Source organism: Molothrus ater, chromosome 4, assembly GCF_012460135.2.
Source record: "Molothrus ater isolate BHLD 08-10-18 breed brown headed cowbird chromosome 4, BPBGC_Mater_1.1, whole genome shotgun sequence".
Lineage (NCBI taxonomy): Eukaryota > Metazoa > Chordata > Aves > Passeriformes > Icteridae > Molothrus > Molothrus ater.
The window spans coordinates 19,536,661-19,553,578 of NC_050481.2; the positions used below are offsets into that span (position 1 = coordinate 19,536,661).

The following is a 16,918-nucleotide window of genomic DNA, read 5'->3' on the forward strand; positions in this document are numbered from 1 at the left end:
CTCTCTCTCCCCAAAGGCATGCCCTGTGGAAGCGAGTGCAGAAGGTGGTCACTCCCTTCCTGGCTCTCTTGATTGCTGTCATAGACAGGAATGGCAATCTGGAGCTGATGGCCAGGGCAGGAGCAAACTGGGTGACAAACCTGTGGATGTTCATCTTCAATGACACCAAATTCCTGAGTGTGGAGAAGAACAGGTGAGCCCAGGGGAGCAGCAGGAGAGCTGGGCTGGGTTGGCAGCACTGGGAGTAGCCCAGCACTGGCTCTAACCCCCCGAGGCTGGGGGATGTTGTTTGATGGCTGCTCAATGAGGGCAGCCAGGCACTGCTCACAGTTCAGCCTGTTCTTCTCAGAGTTCTGCAGTTCCCTCCCCTTCTCTCTCCCCTCCCTCCTAGGGCTCAGTTTCTTTCTGCAGCCTCTGCCTCTGTTGTCTGCACTGTGCTTCCCAGACAAAAGCCCTGTGCCTTAACCCAGTACCTTTTAACCCCCCAGCCCTCAGCAAGAGATAATTGTGGTGCAGAATGACATGATGGTATCTGCTGATGCTGGGAATGAGATGCCCTTCAGCTGGAGGATAAAGGAGTACCTGGAAGAGATGTGGTTGGAGACTCAGTACATCCAAAACAGTGAAGGTGAGAGTCTGGCTTCAGCATCTCCATCCACTGCCCTATGAGCTCTGGTTTGTCACTGCTGTGCTCCTCCAGTCACTGGAGTCACCTTCAGTCTCTCTGTGCTCCTGTGAGCCAGCAGAGTTCTCTGCAGGCAGCTTTTCTTTGTGCTTCTCACCATTCATCTTTCTCACCTGTTCTGTGCCCTTGCATTCAAAGTGCTGTGGAGCAGCCAAGAGTTAATGACAAGGTGAGATTCCAGAAATACAACATGGTGCTGGACTGACAATGCCCGGCCTGAGTCCCTCCTCACTGCCCTGGATGCATCAGTGCTGGATGCATCAGTGATTATTGAGGTGTTAGTGTCTCTAGGATAGATGCTGTGTCAAAGCCAGCTTCCTCCTAACATCCAGCTTTTCTCTGCATCCTCACTTTCCAGGCCATGCTGAGAAGTTTGTGGAATACTTCCAGAAAACTGCTCTGGGAAAATTCATCTCTGCTCTGACCGGGGAAGAAAGGCAGTTGCTCTTCGAGTGCTACATCAGAGACTTTACTGTCTTGACCATCGGTGTGTTTTCCCAGGAGCAGCTGCAGGTCAGGGGCTGGAAACCCTTTGGATGGGGAGAAGAGTGTGATGCCTCTGAACGTGTCCTTCTGAATCAGCCCTGCCTTGGGGAAATGTCCCTCTGAGACAGTTGCCCAACAGCAAGGGAACCCCAGAGCAGACCCCTGGACACTGGGGTCACTCAGAAAGGCAGCACCTGTATAAATTGACATATTTAAGGCTATCTTTGTAGGGAAGTGATTCTCATCTTTCAGATATTTTTGCCAGGCTTTCCAGTACAAAATGAATTATAACAGTACTTTCTCACCTTTGGTTTTCTGTGTCCCACCCCTGCAGTGTCTGTGTGTGGCGTTCCTGTCTTGTGTTAAGGAGTGGATGGCAGAGTCCCCCTGGACAAAGAAGCTGGTGCCCTCCCTGCCCTGGGCCCACCTGGCACACAACCAGTTCAAGAGCCGCCTGCAGAACTTCTCCAGGATCCTGGCTGTGTACCCCTGTGTGACTGGCTACCTCTTGACCCAGAAAGAATGCAGAACTCCATGCTCTGAGATGGTAGAGTCACTCCCTCAGCCCTGGCAGGGAGCTCTGTCTTCAGCAGGGAGCACTGCTCTTCAGTCTCCTTTGGATTTCAGCCACAGCAGAGGGGGAAGCACAGGCTGGGGTTCCTCAGAATTGGGAATGATCTGCTGTGTTCTTATTGCTACAAGCAGGTTTTAAAATAGTTTGCCCTGCTTTTGCATTAGTTATTGGACATGCTAACGAGCCAAGCCACAAACATGAGAATTGCAGAGCTTAAAGTAATCAAGTAGGACTTTATTCAGTAGAACATGTGGTGTAGCAAACCAGACTGAGAACCCTAGGTCCATAAATACTTCTGAAATGCAGCTGTTGTTACCGCTGTCCCTGTGTGTGTGCAGGTTCTGGATGTGCTGGCTGCCATGGTGTGTGCTGAGGAGCTGGAAAAGCTGGTGCAGACAGCCTCCCCTGAGCTCTGGCTGCAGAAAGTGAAGAACCTCCATATGCCCATTGAGTTCCTGTGCAAAGAGGAGGGTGCCCAGTGTAGGGGCAGCCACTGCCATCAGCTGCTGAGGAAGCTCAGGTGGGTACCAAGCTCTGCTCACAGCCCTACTCTTTGCCTGGAGGTTCTCCGGGGCATTGGAGCAGGCTGAAGCTGTTCTGGTGCTGCTTTTCTCAGGCTTTGCAAATCTTGCCAGGTTCCTGCTGGGCTCAAATACATACCAAGCAGCAAGAACCACATTTTTGTTCCCTCATCTCCTTGCAGATTCTCTCTTTAAGTTTGGCAATATCATCTGGTGCATTCTGTCTGGGTTCAGGGGTTATTTAAAACTCTCCTCAGCTTCCTGTTAACCAGCAGTGTCTCCCCACTTCATCCTTTGTGCATAAGGACTCAAGAGATGGAGAATTTCACTGCCTCTTGTGTTTTGGAAGAAAGCCCAGAGCACTACCCCAGTTTCTCACAGACCTTGTTTAGTTTATTTGAAGTGAAGAAAGTGCATCTAATTGTGATTGGTATTTTAAAAATTTTTTGAGATTGAAATTAGAGGTGTGAGAAAGTATGTCCAGTGCTGCTGGTCCTGCTGCTTTGCTGCCTCCAGGCCAGGCCCTTGAGCCCCCTGGGTGAAGTGCTGGAATGTTCTGTCCTTGGCAAAAACCCCTCTGGAAAGCCAAAGGGCAAAGCAAGTGAGAAGTGCGGCAGTGCTGTGGAGTGGAGCAGGAGCAGCAGTGAGCCCCTGGCTGCCCTGGTTGCCATTCCTGCTGTGGTGCCAGCCTGCTGTCCCCCCCAGGGCCTGCTGGAGCCGTGTGTTTGCCATGGCACTCTTCGTGGAACACGTCATGTTGGGCATCCACACCATCATGCCAGAATTCAAGGATTTAGTGAGAAAATATACTTTGCTTCTTGCTGAGGTGAGCAAAGCTGCCATTTCACCTTTTCCCTCTTGAGCTGACCATGGGAATTCTCATCTCGGGTGTTGCAGCTGAGTCACAGCACCTTGTCCTTTCCTTCTGCAGTGTTTCCAGCACGATTCAAACATGAAGTCTCATCCGACCTTTGTTGCGGTGCTGAGAGTGCTGCACGAATGCAAGGACGAAGTCAGCAGCAGGCTCTACAGGTACTGACACTGGGGCAGGCTGCAGGGGCCAGCAGGGACATTGCCTGTGTTGCCAGCACACTTGTGGCAGTGCTGCATGGGGAGGAGTGAAAGCCAAGGGAAGAGCAATGACCCTGCTTGGTTCTGCACCCTGAGCTGGGCAGTGTGCCAGCTCTTGGTCTAGCTGCAACTAAATGTCTTGTTCAAGGCTTTTGGGGAGGCAGCACAGAAGCAGCTGTACTCATTGCTGTTTCTGGATTCCAGGCATGGTCTGGAGCTGTGTCCCATCTGCCTGGGAGAGCCGAAGGACCCCGTCTGCCTGCCCTGCAACCATGTGTTCTGCTGCAAGTGCATCAGACAGTGGCTGGTGCCAGCACAGATGCACTGTCCCTTCTGCAGGGCTGCTGTGGAGGATGTGGAGTTGACTGTGTCTGAGGAGCTCAGGTACTCCAGCTGCCCTCTCCAAGGTGGGATTGTTGGGTGGGGAGGCTTTGTGAGGAAATTCTCAACTCTGAGGTGGTCAGCACAAGCAGAGGGTGAACTCTGCTTCATCCCTCTGGAACTGAACAGGTCCTGTCTGTTCTGTTGTTTGAAAAAAGGGGAAAGCTGCCTTGGCCTCTGTAAAAACATGCAAATCACAGAATGGTTTGGGTTGGAAGGGACCTCAAGGATCATCTCATTGGGAAGGTTGAAAAGTATCTCCCTTGGGTGACTTTTGCTTGTGTGTGCTCGATTCTTCTGTGGTTTAAGAGTTTCTGTGTTTGCTTTTGCCCCTTCCAGAGCTGCCGTATCAAAGAAGGCCCTGTTCCGGCAGAGGTGCAATAATTTCTTCATTGACGTGGTCACCACCATGTGCTTCAAGGACAACAAGCCCCCTGAGCCAGAGGTGATCTGGAGCCTCCTGGATCTGCTGTTTGTTGAGAGAAAAAACGTCTTGAAAGACCCAAGTGAGCTCCCTTCACCCTGACATTCAGTCTTATAGAGCTGGATCTGTCACCACCTTCTCTCAACTGCCAAACCTGTCCTTCCCTTGTCTCCACAGATCACCCTGCTGTCTACACAAAATTCCTGTCCCCTTTTAATGATGAGGTGGATGAAACTCCCATCATCCGCTCTGTAATGCTGAAGCTGCTCCTGAAGTACAGGTGAGCACATTCAGCAGAGGGAGGTTAGGCCAGGGCCAGGTTCAGCTCTGTTCCTCATCAAACCCATCCCATTGTTCTCCTCACCTCTCTGAGTTTCATTGACTCTGAATCCCTTTGTATTAGTCTTGCAGCTTGGCTGGCTTGCACGGGGCTTGTGGTGCAGTGTGAGCAGCCTGTGCAAGGTTTACCTGGCTGTCCCTGACTAACCCTGTGCTAAGGGTGGATGCCTGGGTTCTGCAAGGTGGCTAAGTAGTTGCTCTGATTGAGGTCAGCAAGGCAAAACTCCTCATTCACGGAGATTTAATCAGGATTTAAACTGATCTAATGTCTGCTCCACAGACCTCCCCATTCTCACAGCCCTCCCAGCCTCCCTTTGCAGGCAGGGCACAAAAGCCCCTTCTCAGGTATGATCACCTCCTGAACCATATGCCTTTTTCCCTGGAAGTGCTCATTGAGCACTGGTGGTGATCAAAGCCTGGCTCATTCCCAAATGTCACCTGCAAAAAATCACAAAAAATCCCAAAGGCTTCTCCATCTTGCAGCTGGATCCAGAGTGACCCCACCTGTCACACAGCCAGCTCTGGGAGCTCTGCTGTGATTTAGAGCAGGGGCAGTCCTGTCAGCATGGCAACTGTGTCAGGGGGTCTCTCTCTCTCTCCTGTAGCTTCAATGAAGTGAAAGATGATGTGCAGCGTTACCTATCCCAGGTGGAGCACAACGAGCTCCTAGAGGAAAAAGATAAAAAGGAGCTCTACTTGCTTTTTGTCAACTGCTTGGAGGTAAGAGCTGGGCAAGTGACTTTGTAGTTAAAATCACCATTCGTGTTCTTGCTAAGAGACAAGACAGGTTGAGTTTGGCATCCTGGAACATGGAATGTGTGTTATTCACAGCCTGCTCCTGGCTCTACCTCAGCTCCAAGCTTTGGGAGTGTAGGACAGCTGGGGCACATCCTAAAAATGGTGTTTGGTGACATAGCAGAGATTTAGGATGAGGGGGCAATGGCAGTAGTTTGGAAGGCTGCAGGGATGGTTTGGAGGGTCAGGGATGGTTTGCTGTGCTCGTGGTAGGTTGGGCTTGGAGGGTCAGGGATGGTTTGGAGGCTTGGGGATGATTTACTGTGCTCATGGCAGGCTGGGTGCCCTGGGGACACAGGCTGAGTGAGGTAGCTCTGCCACTCACCAGTGTTCTGGCCTCTCTCTAGGATTCCATGTGTGAGAAGTTAGAGGACAGCCTGGGATGTGGGCATGGAAACAGTCTGCCTGAGGACAGAGCCTTTCCAGAGAACTACTTGCCAGCCAGCAGCAGCGAGGCTCCCCAGCAAGCCTCTGTGGAATACCTGCAGGCTGTGGCCGAGGTGCGCCTGTGCCTGAGCAGGGCTGCAGAGCTCATCTTCGACCTGCAGCAGCACACGGGTAAGTCTGATTGCTCTGCTGGAAATGCTGCATGCAGGGCAGGTGGGCTGGACACAGGCAGTGCCCTGTGCTCTGCTAGGACCTGTTTTGGTGCATGGCCAGGGAGGAGAGCAGCAACTCCCTTTTCCCTTGGCGGTGTCAGTCAGTGTCTGTCCCCTGTACCATGTCTTAGAAGTGCTCTGTAACTGGTAGAAAGGCTGTGCTGGTGACCCCAGTGTAGTTACGTGGCAGTAAACACCTGTGGAAGGGGATTTATTTTATCCTCTTGATGCTAACAAGGAGATTTACTTAGAGCCCACTAAATTGAACTTTAAAGCATCAATGCTGCTTGAGACTCAGGACTGCTGTAAGGGTTCTTGTTTTGTATGAATGAGAGCTCCGTGCAGCTAGAAGGGATTGAGAGTTTCTATTGATGAGTTTATACCTTCCATGTCAAAGAAAGGAATCATTGTCTGAAATATGGCTGAGGATATGCTCCAGCCAACACCCGAGGAAGGGAGAGCTCTGAAGTTCTTCTGTGTAATAACACAGTACTAATAAAGGGACTTGGTGCTACAGCTGGGGCAGACAGAAAAGTTTTACAGGATGGGATGTACTTTTGCCTCTTTGTTTTAACCTCTTTTTTGCCCTCCAGAGCCAAAGCAGATGAAGGAGAAGCAGCGTTACCTGAAGAAGGTGGAGAAGTTCTGCAGCCTCGCCAAGAACGACTGGCACCGTGTGTACCTGATCAGGAGGATTTCCAGCCAGCACGGGATGGAATTTGCTCAGAAGTTGGTCACAGAGCCACAGTTCAGCTGGGTGTTCCCAGCAGAAATTCTGCAGCAGGTAGACAAGAGGCGTCTCCTGGTGATGGTTCTGGTCTCCTCTTTGCCTTCACTTTGTGCTTCTTTGGGGTGTTCCTACTGTTGTGTGTCTCTTGGGGTCAGGCCAGAGTGGCAGTGGTTGGGAGATGGCTTGTCCTGGCTCTCGGGTGAATGGAGTCTCCCCTGGCAGCACTATGCCTGCTGCTGCTGCTCTGGGGAGCCTGAAATGCCCCAGTGCTCGGGAGGAAGAGGAGATTCTGCCACCTCCAGCTGGGTGGTTGTCCCCAGTGCTGTGCATGGTTGTTCCCTTGGCAGGTCCAGCGCAGCCAGTCCAACCACATTGACCGGTACCTGGTGTACGGGGAGCGGTACCGGGCCCTGCGCGATGCCGTGGGACAAGCCATGATAGAGGGCACGGCCCAGGCGCTGCTTGAGGCCCAGCAGGTACAGCCCAGTGCTCCCTCAGACCCCTGCTGGGCCCAGTCCTCCCTCCAGTCCCCTGCTGGGTTTGCATGGCCCCAGCTCTGCTGTGTCCCTCTGGGCAGTGTCTGTTCCCAGCACCTGGGGGCCTCTGCTGGGAGGTCACTGGGGCTTGTGCTCAAGCACGTTTTGTTTACTTTCCTACCTGCACATCCCATCACTGTATCTGGGGCAGCTCTGGCCTGTTCCCAGCCACATGCTTGGTTCTTCCCAGGCCTCCAACAGCTCCCCAGCTCTGGAATCTGCCCTCCTGCTCCTGGCCATCTTCCGAGAGGTCACTGCTCTGTACGGGAATCCAGGCCCTCATCCCAAGCGGCAGGTAGGACACCCCCCTTTGGCAGCTTGTGGTAAACCTGCTTTGTGGGTAAGGAGGAAGGGGATCTGAATCAGTGATGGAGGAGCCTTGGTTCCTGTGCCCTAGCCAGGGTGATGGCCCAGAGCTGAGCAGGCTGTGGAGATTTTTGGGAGCAGGGTTAACCCAGTGTGGGAAGCAGCTGCCAGTGCTCTTTGTTTGGGTGGGGGCAGTATCCTGATGGCTTTAGCTCTTTCCAATCTGTGCTTTCAGCAAACAGAGATGATGACTAAATTCATCCACCACTCCCGAGTGCTGAATTCCTCTGAGCTGAAGCTCCTTGCAGTTGCCCTGGTGAAGAACACCCTGCCTGGGTTGGCTGTGGAGCCACGGGGCCGCAGCCAGCAGGGAGCCGTGGTGGAGATGGCTGTGCACATGGCTGCTGTGCTGCTCTGCGGGCACAGCCGTGTCCTGCAGCCCCTCAGGAACCTGGCCTTCAAGCCACACATCATGCAGGTGAGGGCACAGAGCTCACCTTGGTGAGCACTTCAGCTCGTCCTTGGTTCTTGCCTGTGTCTGCTGGATCCTCTTTCTCAACAGCAATGATCCAACTCACTGGTTGAGCTGAGAAACACTGGGGGGAACTATTTCAGTGCTGTTGGGGTTAAGTAGCACAACACCAAGCCCTGGCCTGGTATCTTTTCAAGGCACCTCTCCATCCAGAGCAGGATGAAGCAAATACCTGAGCTGATATTTGGGTGAGCAAGGCTGAGAGCAGCTGGCAGCTCCCACTGTGCAGACCTGCCTACTCAGAGAGCTCTGGCTCCTCAGTCAGGGGGAGAGAGCTGCTGCTCTGCTATTCCTGGCTACCCAAGGTGTAAGGGAACACGCTGGTATGCACCAGGGTGCATCAGCAATGCATTGCAGGATGTCTGGAGAGTGCACATGCAAGTCTTAACAATACTGACAGTTCTAAGAGTGGATTTTCAAAGGTGAATTTGAAAATCTGCATCTGCGTCACCTGCTTGACCTCTGCTCTCAGATGTTTCTTGTAACCCAGTGTGAACAGAGAACCAGTGAGTGACTGCTACAGGACAGAGCTGATTCCCAGATCCATTTGTGACTGCTTTCCCCTTTCCCTCCTCAGCGCTCCTTTCTGCCCACGATGCCCGAGGATATCATGGCTCAGGCAAGGACCTGGGAGGCAACGCGTTCTCTACACTGGTATGGTGAGTGCTGCTGGCTGGCTGGGGAAGGAATTCCCTGAATTTGGAGAGTGAAACTGTTCCAAATGTGAGGACAAACCCACTCCTCAGTATGAGCTATCCATGGCAAATCCAGATTTGTAGACAGTTTGTGTGGGTGATGCACCAAAGGACATCTAGTGCTGTTTAGTCTTCAGCCTGCAGCTGTCCACAGAGCATGAAGGGGCACAAAGGCAACACAAACAGGGTGTGAGAGGAGAACTCTGCCATCTTACTAGCCAGCTTTTTCTCTGCTTCCCACAGCTGGACCTTCCTGCAGCAGGGAATGGGGGGTAAGAGCATTCCTGCCCTCAGCAGTAGAATCTGTCCAGCTTTGATTCCTTGTTGCTCAAGGAGAAGCAACACTGAAAAATTCCTTGGCTTCCTGCATGGGCCTGTCAGTCCTTTGGGATTTGGGATAGTCAGGGCTTTTGATTAGATCTTGAAACATATTTCTTGCTCCAGGATGACGGTTCCTAGGAAAGGGAATAACAAGGGCTGTATAAATCTGTCTTAGAATACTGTCCTGTTTGTTTCTCTCTTCACAGAATGTCCCAATGGCCACCCCTGCACTGTGGGAGAGGTAAGAATTTGGGACTGGTGGGTATTTAAGCAGACAAAGTTTTCAACAACAAACTGTTTTATTTGTTCGCTGGTTTTAATGTTCTGATGCACAGAGTTCCACTTCTAAACTCAGTATTATTGATCATTTTGTCATTGTAATGTAAAATTTAGCATATCCCTAGCATTTATACCATAGATTGGGAAACATCAGGCAGAGGCTCAGTTTGTAGCAGGGTTTGAATTAACCACTTAGAGGTTGGATTTTTGTTTCATTCCCTTTCTCTGCTGGAGAAGCTGTTTCTCTGGAATTCAGTGTTGCCCTGTTGCTTTTCTCAGTGTGGGCGCCCCATGGAAAGGAGCCACTGTCCCGAATGCCACGTCCTCATTGGAGGCAGAAACCACATACCCGTGGAGGGCTTCCATCGTTCCAGGTGGGCTTTGCTGCAATGCCTTTGCGGGGCTAAGTGATGTAGGACTTGCCTGTGGTGCCCTCAAAGGCCAGAAGTACCAACCACTTCATGCTGCTCTCTGGAAGGTGTAAGGGAGAGATGTCCAAGCAAGAGTAATCAGGGAGCAAAACCAAAGAAATTTCCTTTTCTGTGCACAAAGCCTGGAAGCCTTCACTCCAGTGAAGACACTTTGAATTGGAAGCCTTCACTCCAGTGAAGGCACTTTGAATTGGCAGCTTTTATGGCATTCAAAGACATTATGGGTCAAAAAGGCATTGCTGGGTATCAGGGATGTCTTGTGTGGTTTTTGTTTAGGTAAAAAAAAAAAAAAAAAACCATTTATGCACTTTCCTACAGCATTCGTCCAGACAGAACTCAAACTGGCCACATCCTTGGAGATGTTGAGCACAGAGAGACACTGGGAATGTCTGACAGGGGCATGTCCCCCCTGGTCTTTGTGCTGCTCCGTTTGCTCACCCACCTGTCCATGCTGCTGGGAGCCTCCAGAGACACTCAGGTATCTTCCAGAAATGCTTCCAAGTGGTCACACAAAATATAGGGGAACCTTTGTATGCTGCTGGTCCTTTTCATCATAGTGCCAAGTGACCAGGGCAGTCTGTCAGGATGCAAGACCCAAATTCCCTCCCTCCTTGCCCAGGAGGGATTTTGGTTAATTCCTGCACTTCCATGCAGGCACATCCACCCAGCCCTGCCTTGATGGGCACAGGTGGCAGGAATCCCACAGGTCTGGGTGCCTGGCAGGACAAAGCTCTGTGTGCTTTGTGCTTCCCTGGATATTTTTGGCTGTGCTCAACTCTTGCCTTTGTTGTCTTTAGTCCCTGGGAAGGATGATCAAGCCAACAGTAGATGATGTGGTGAGCTTCCTGCAGCAGCACATTCAGGAGGACTTGGCACAGCTGACCAGGATTTTGGGGAAGAGTGTGGATGACACTATCAACATCCTGCACCTGGTGCTCAGCAGTCTCCTGCAGGCCCCCCAGCGGCAGCCAGGCCAGTGTTAAGAAAAGCCACCTACCCTGTCACACCTGGGGCTGTGGTTGAAGGGCTGTGGCCATGCAGCCACCTTGCTGATAAACCCCTTCACTCCTAAACATCAGCAGCTGAGCTGAAGAGAAAAATAGAGTTTGAAGCTTATTTCTTACTGTAGGGAGGGAAAAATTTTTGTCTGTTTGATTCCTTCAGTCAAGTACGTGAGGTTTGCAAGGTTTGGTGCAGTCGATAACTCTGAAAATGAATTATTGACAAAACAGTGTCATGACAGATGGGCAGAGCTTGCAGCTTCTGAGCAGGGCTGCTCCCCAGCACAGCAGCTTGTTGTGAATCCCTGATCTGAGCTGCCTCTCAGTGACTCCCAGGAGCTCTTTGGGAGAAGAGGGATGGCACAGTGGGGTTCATGGTGGGGTCTGGAGTCACTGTGGCAGAGAGGCATTAATGTGTAAATAGCCCATATTTGGACTGTGGTACAGCACCAGTCAGTATTCCAAGTTTCACTCTGTCATGGGACATGTCTGAGCTTGGACAATCTGTTCAATATTTTTGGGGTTATGAAGGAGTTGTGTAAATGTCTCCATCATTCATGTGAAGCTCCTGGAAACCTGGAAACCAAGCATCACTGTGTGATGCTTGGGTGTCATTCTCCAGCTGAACCAAGATACTCAGTTAACTTATAGCACCTGTGAATCTGTGCTTTGTTTTCACTGAAATACTGCAGATATAAGAGGTGAAATATTCCTGTTGCAGGGCTGGTGTGGTTTGATGACTTTCTGTCCACCAAGGACAAGAGAAACAAATGGGAAGAAATTGTTGCAAGCACAATTATTGTTCCTGAATTGAAGGTGAGAAATCTGCTATACAGAGTCAGTAGCTGAGCAGTTCCAAATCCACTGGAAATCTCGTGTGTTGTAATATCTGTGCTATACTTTTCACCTGGCTGTTCCTAAAGCCAGCCCATCCATGGCACAGCTGCAGGTTCAGGATTAGCCATCTTTATTCCACCTGGGGAAATGGGAGCCTGAGACTGAAGTTGTTCTGGGATGAATTTGTATAGCTGGAAAAGCAGAAATGGCTTAGCTCTTTTGAAGGTATTTCACAATATCCAATAACTTATTATTTTTTAATTGCAGGATTTGGATAAAAAACTTCTGAAGTTAAACCAACTGATACAAAAGGATAAGAGAATCTCTTCAAACCTCATAGTGAAAATAGTGTATGGGGACCCAGCTGCATTCCTGTCCCAGCTGCCACGGAACAGCCATATCCATCATTCCAAGATGTGGAGCTGCCGCAGGAGGGTTTCAGTGGAGAACCTGAGCCACATTGTGCAGCAGAAGAATGCCAAGGACACTGTCCCTCTCCTCTGGAAGTTCCTGCAGAAGGTGGGGCTGGCACAGGGGTGAGAGCCTGGGATTGCCCAGGACTAAACCACATTTGGATTATCTCAGTACTTGCTATGATCTTGAGAATGAACATGGCAGATATTGTTGTCTTTTAAAAATTTAAAAAGTAATTCCATAAAGGTATTTCCAACTGGTTTGTCCAAGCACAGCTTTACCCACTTTATCCAGGAAAGCGAGCTGAGGCTGGTGAAATTCCTACCAGAGATTCTGGCTCTGCAGAAAGATTTGGTGAAGCAGTTCCAGAACACAGCAGAGATCAAAGACTGCTCCATCAGGGAATTCCTCGGGGAACCCCACTCAGGTGAGGAGACTCTGCCAAAGTTGTAATTAATGAAACAGAAAATGCTGGATTGTCTTGTTGAAAGTGAAGAGGAAAATTCTCCTTTTCCTTTTAATTCTTGCCTGACTGAACTGGAGACTTGAATAGGGTTGGAAAAGTTACCAGATGACTTTAAAGGGAATTAAGTACAGGAGATTTTTTTTATGAGGGATGAGAGCTTTGTGCAGTGCAGCAGTGGTTCTTTTGGCATTTTAAGCTCAGCCCTAGAGCAGGGCTTGCTTAAAGAGCAATTACTGATGTTTTTAAGTACTTATGGGAAAGTACATAAAGGTCATGCAGAATCAGACCAAGGACCAATCCGTCCCTGTGGCCTGGGCCAGAAGCAGACAATAATGGAGAAGTAACAAACTGAGCAGATGACTCCATATGATGCCTTTAGAAAGGTGTTTGGTGTCTATTTAGTCTCTTGAGCAGTTGGAGCAGTTGCCTGGAGTTCAGTGGTGTGCTCTGAAGATCCCTGCATTGGAAAGTTTCACCAGGAAAAGGTGTTTCATGGATTTATCTTTCTGTTGTTTCTCAGATGTGATGAGGGACCTGTTGGAGAGGAGAGTGAATGTGTTTCTGTCTGTCTGGAATAAGCTGCGAAGCTCCCTGGACACCAATGGTGAGCAGCTTCTTTCCCAGCCCTGCTCCTCCAACTGCTTCTCATTCTGAGTTCAGGTTCTTCCCATCACTGATGCTGAGGCATATCCTCAAAACTGGGCTTGGCCATTGAATTTTAAGAATGTAGGTACAAGGGAAGGATTTGTTTCCCTGTTGTAGTATTCTTACCTGAACTTGTTTCCTTTCTCACCTGAACTTGTTCTCTTTCGTGCTTGTCCCTAATGCCAAGTGCGTGGCTTTTCTCAGCTCGGTACCTCCTCAGCCTGGGCTGGCTCTGGGCCTCCTCAAACACTGCTGTCTGTATTTCAGGGGAAATCAAGCTGCCTAAAAGCTACTGTGATGCCGAGCTGAGCCTGGACAGCAGGCTGGAGGTGCTGCTGCCGCGGCGGCAGGGGCTGGGGCTGTGCTCCACGGCGCTGGCCAGTTACCTCATCGGGCTGCACAACGACTTCGTATACTCTGTCATCAGAGACACCAAGGAGGATGACAGGTGTGCTGCTACTCTGCTCCTTGGGCTCTGCTGCATCCCCTGCTCCCTCTCAGGCAGCTTTCCCTGCTCCACAGAGGCCTCTCCCTCTGAACACAGGCCCTTTGCTCCCTGCAGGTACCGGGTCAGCCCCTTGGAAGTGGCCGACCTGCACCTGATCAATTACGAGGTGGAGAGGGACCTGATCCCTCTGATCCTGTCCAACTGCCAGTACAGCATGGAGAAGGGAGGGGAGACCTTGCAAGACTTTGATCTGGAGAGGATCCAGCAGCAAGTGATCAGCAAGTTCCTGCAGGGAAAGCCACTCATCAGGCTAGAGGTAGGAGGGGCAGGGCCGTGCAGCCAGGAGGGCACTGGGAGCAGCGTTCCAGGCCTCACATCCATGGGTTTCTCTCCTGACAGGGAATCCCCACCCTGGTGTACAGACATGACCGAAACAATGAGCAGCTGTTCAGTGAGCTCAGGAACAAGCTGGAGCAGGTGAGTTTCTGCACTGCAGGAAGGCAGAGCAAGCATGAAATCCCTGCTTTTGCAAGGGTTTTCTGTGTCTTGCCTTGTCCATCCAAAGGCTTGCTTGCTGATTTCTTAGCATGCCTTGGGTACGTGCAATCTGGCCTTGTGCTGTCAGTCAGGATTTACAAAGAGAAGGAGATAGTTCAGCATTTCAGTTTCCTAAATCTGGGGCTCTGTTGTCTGCCTTGACTTGAGCAATTGGAACAGAAAAGGGAGTGGGTCTAAAACAATATCAACTGTGACTTTGTGGTTTTCAGAGTACTCTGCCCAGTTCTGTGATGAACATGATCAGTGGGGAGCTGCAGTCCTACAGTGATGTGTGTGATGCTCTGTCCGTCACTGAGATTACCCTGCGCTTCCTGGCCATGGCTGGTGAGAACGCTGACATGCCGCTGACTGAGTACATTGAGCAAGTCCTGCAGATGGGGGATCAGACAAACCCTCACGTGCTACAGGTGAGTCCTGAGGGCAAAGCTCGGATTCTTGTGGGGTAAAATTTGCCCTGGTTTATGCTAAATCCAGCCGGTGCAACAGAGCCCTCTCACTTTCCCACTGCCTGTTGTGGTATCAAAAACTGGCTTATTGAGGACAGATGGGCTCCACCCAGGCCAAGGGGCTGGATGAGCTCTGTGCTGAGCTCTCCTGGGCAGGGCAGGCTGGGGACAGGCTCCAAGGACATCCCTCACATCCACAGATGTCCTTCTCTTCCAGGCCCTCAGACGGTGCCAGCTCAGGCACAGCATAGCCCTGTGGCAGCTCCTGTGTGCCCACAAATCTGAGCAGCAGCTGCGCCTCGGCAGGGTATGGCACCCCCAGCACCTCTGTGTGCCCTCCTCTGCTCTGTCCTGCTCTGCTCTGCCTGCAGCTGTTCAAATGTGTCTTTGGGTTTTTTCTCCCCTTGCTGCATTTTCAGGATCCTTTTGCAGATGTCAGTCGTGATTACAAAGAAGAGCTCACCCCAGAGCTTGTCAAGCTCCTGCACACCTTCCTGGTCCACTCCAGCCTGGAAACGTTCCTGCAGGAGCTCCATGAAATGATCATCCTGAAGTTGAGACGTGTCCAAGCTGTGGAGGAATTCAATCCCGCATGGAGGTAGGAATTACACACCCATAGGCACCATAGTTGTTGCTAACTGACACTTCTCTGCCTCTGAGCATGCACACAGTGGGAACACTCCCTTGGCACATGCATGTCCTGGGGGACACTGCTCAGGCAGCAGCATTAGGAATATCCACACCCATTTCAGGCAGGTGTCACTTCCATCTCACACAGGCTCTCTTGGGGACACTGCTGGAACACGCCAGGATCTGCTGTCCAGGGCACAAACACCAGCACTTCTGCAGGCACTTGGATAAAAAAATAACAGAATCACAAACTCATTAAGGCTGGAAAAAAAATCTCCATGGTGCTCAAGGCCAGCCTTCAGGGATAGGCACACAGCTCTGCACAGGTACAGCTCAGCCCCAGAGCTCAGCTGTGCCCTGCAGCATCCCCTTGCTGGCCTCTGTGCCTCCACCTGGCTGTTTAACCCTTCTCACTACACACACACACACCCACACACACACACATACACCCCTGTTCAGTTGTGTATTGAGTATTTTGGGTGCTGCAGTGCACTCTTATTGTGGCACTTGAGGTTTGCTCTACCCCTGCTGTTAATGCCATTCTGCTCTGTCTTCCAGCCTGAAGGAATCACTCTCTGTTTACCTTGATGCCAAAGACTCTGAATTTGCTGCGGAGCTGGAAGACACATTCCCAGATGATATTCTTCTGTCTCATGCTGCTTGTACCTGGAAAGCAGCTGCTGTCTTCAAGAGGGAGCACAGGGGCAGTTAGGACAGAACCCTGCCAGGGAATGCCACAACACCCATGTCAGGGCTTCTGGGAATCTGGGCATTTGTTTGGGCCTTGTTGGTTGTTCTTTGGGTTTGGGGTTGTTGTTTTTACACATGATGTGAAGAGGAGAGTGGCTGTGGAGGAGGAGGAGGGTGAAATAGACCCAGCAACTCAGTGTGAACCCTGGATCGCCACAGCTCCAGAGCCACTGGAGGAACATGAATATGAAAAATGCATATTTTATTATTAGCTTTTTCAAATATTAGGATGAATATTATATGTGTTATGTTAGAAAGTTATGCTGTCTTAATTTTCTCAAATGTAGTTTTAGGTTATAACATAATGTGAAATGGAAACTATGTATGTGGGATATTTTTTTAAAGAAAGGAATGAAGTACTCACACCAGATAGCAGCCACAGGACACCTAAATGTTTCAGAAGAAGAGGATTTATTGCCCCATTATCAGAAGAAACGAACTTCTTCCCACCTTGCTCAGCTATGACAACATTAGGATTAAGAGGAAGAAGTTGACGATGACCAGACAGAATCCTTTGTTTGAATGGAATTTATGCATCATGTATGAAGTGTATGAATATGCAACAGGCTGTTGTTTTTAAGGGTTAATCCTCTGCTAACGGGTATCCTTTTTCGGGCTTACTTTGCCCAGAAAAAGGTACCTGGACGTCCGTAACTCTTTGTTTCTGTTCTCTCATATTGTCCTAATCCAAATTGTCCAAAATTCTTATTGCTCTGATTATATTGCTATTTTTATAATCATTTCATTACTATTAAACTTTTAAAATTTTAAAAAACGAGTGATTGGCGTTTTTCACAGAGCAGTAACGGGGCTCGGGCTGGGACGGGCCCTGGGGACCGCCGGCGGCGCCCTTGGGAGCGGGGATCGAACCGGGCCCGGCCGCGCCCGGGGCTGCCCCCGGCACCGCCTCCCCACAAAGCGGGGGGAACCCACGGAGCCGCCGGGCCTCCGTGCTCCGGTTGGGGTCTGGCGGCTCCCCGGGGAGCGAACGGGGCGCCGTGCGGGACGGGGGCTCGGG

General features: G+C 50.7%; 1 protein-coding gene across 1 annotated transcript in view; it reads left to right on the forward strand.

Moving 5' to 3' along the window:
• LOC118686446 (E3 ubiquitin-protein ligase RNF213-like) overlaps positions 1-16,669 on the forward strand; it is a 43,404-nt gene extending 26,735 nt beyond the window's left edge. Inside the window, exons 33-64 of the mRNA XM_036382675.2 lie at positions 17-193; positions 489-628; positions 1,044-1,198; positions 1,506-1,718; positions 2,084-2,265; positions 2,972-3,092; positions 3,198-3,298; positions 3,542-3,721; positions 4,058-4,224; positions 4,320-4,422; positions 5,087-5,201; positions 5,624-5,834; positions 6,469-6,659; positions 6,953-7,081; positions 7,332-7,436; positions 7,683-7,925; positions 8,557-8,638; positions 9,202-9,236; positions 9,554-9,648; positions 10,024-10,183; positions 10,503-10,677; positions 11,428-11,522; positions 11,811-12,062; positions 12,252-12,384; positions 12,944-13,027; positions 13,336-13,516; positions 13,631-13,832; positions 13,916-13,993; positions 14,284-14,481; positions 14,738-14,827; positions 14,940-15,118; positions 15,709-16,669. Of these exons, the coding sequence (XP_036238568.1) occupies positions 17-193; positions 489-628; positions 1,044-1,198; positions 1,506-1,718; positions 2,084-2,265; positions 2,972-3,092; positions 3,198-3,298; positions 3,542-3,721; positions 4,058-4,224; positions 4,320-4,422; positions 5,087-5,201; positions 5,624-5,834; positions 6,469-6,659; positions 6,953-7,081; positions 7,332-7,436; positions 7,683-7,925; positions 8,557-8,638; positions 9,202-9,236; positions 9,554-9,648; positions 10,024-10,183; positions 10,503-10,677; positions 11,428-11,522; positions 11,811-12,062; positions 12,252-12,384; positions 12,944-13,027; positions 13,336-13,516; positions 13,631-13,832; positions 13,916-13,993; positions 14,284-14,481; positions 14,738-14,827; positions 14,940-15,118; positions 15,709-15,862 (4,726 nt within the window). The 3' untranslated portion in view covers positions 15,863-16,669. The remainder of the gene's footprint in view (positions 1-16; positions 194-488; positions 629-1,043; positions 1,199-1,505; positions 1,719-2,083; positions 2,266-2,971; positions 3,093-3,197; positions 3,299-3,541; positions 3,722-4,057; positions 4,225-4,319; positions 4,423-5,086; positions 5,202-5,623; positions 5,835-6,468; positions 6,660-6,952; positions 7,082-7,331; positions 7,437-7,682; positions 7,926-8,556; positions 8,639-9,201; positions 9,237-9,553; positions 9,649-10,023; positions 10,184-10,502; positions 10,678-11,427; positions 11,523-11,810; positions 12,063-12,251; positions 12,385-12,943; positions 13,028-13,335; positions 13,517-13,630; positions 13,833-13,915; positions 13,994-14,283; positions 14,482-14,737; positions 14,828-14,939; positions 15,119-15,708) is intronic.
• Positions 16,670-16,918: the final 249 nt, after the last annotated feature.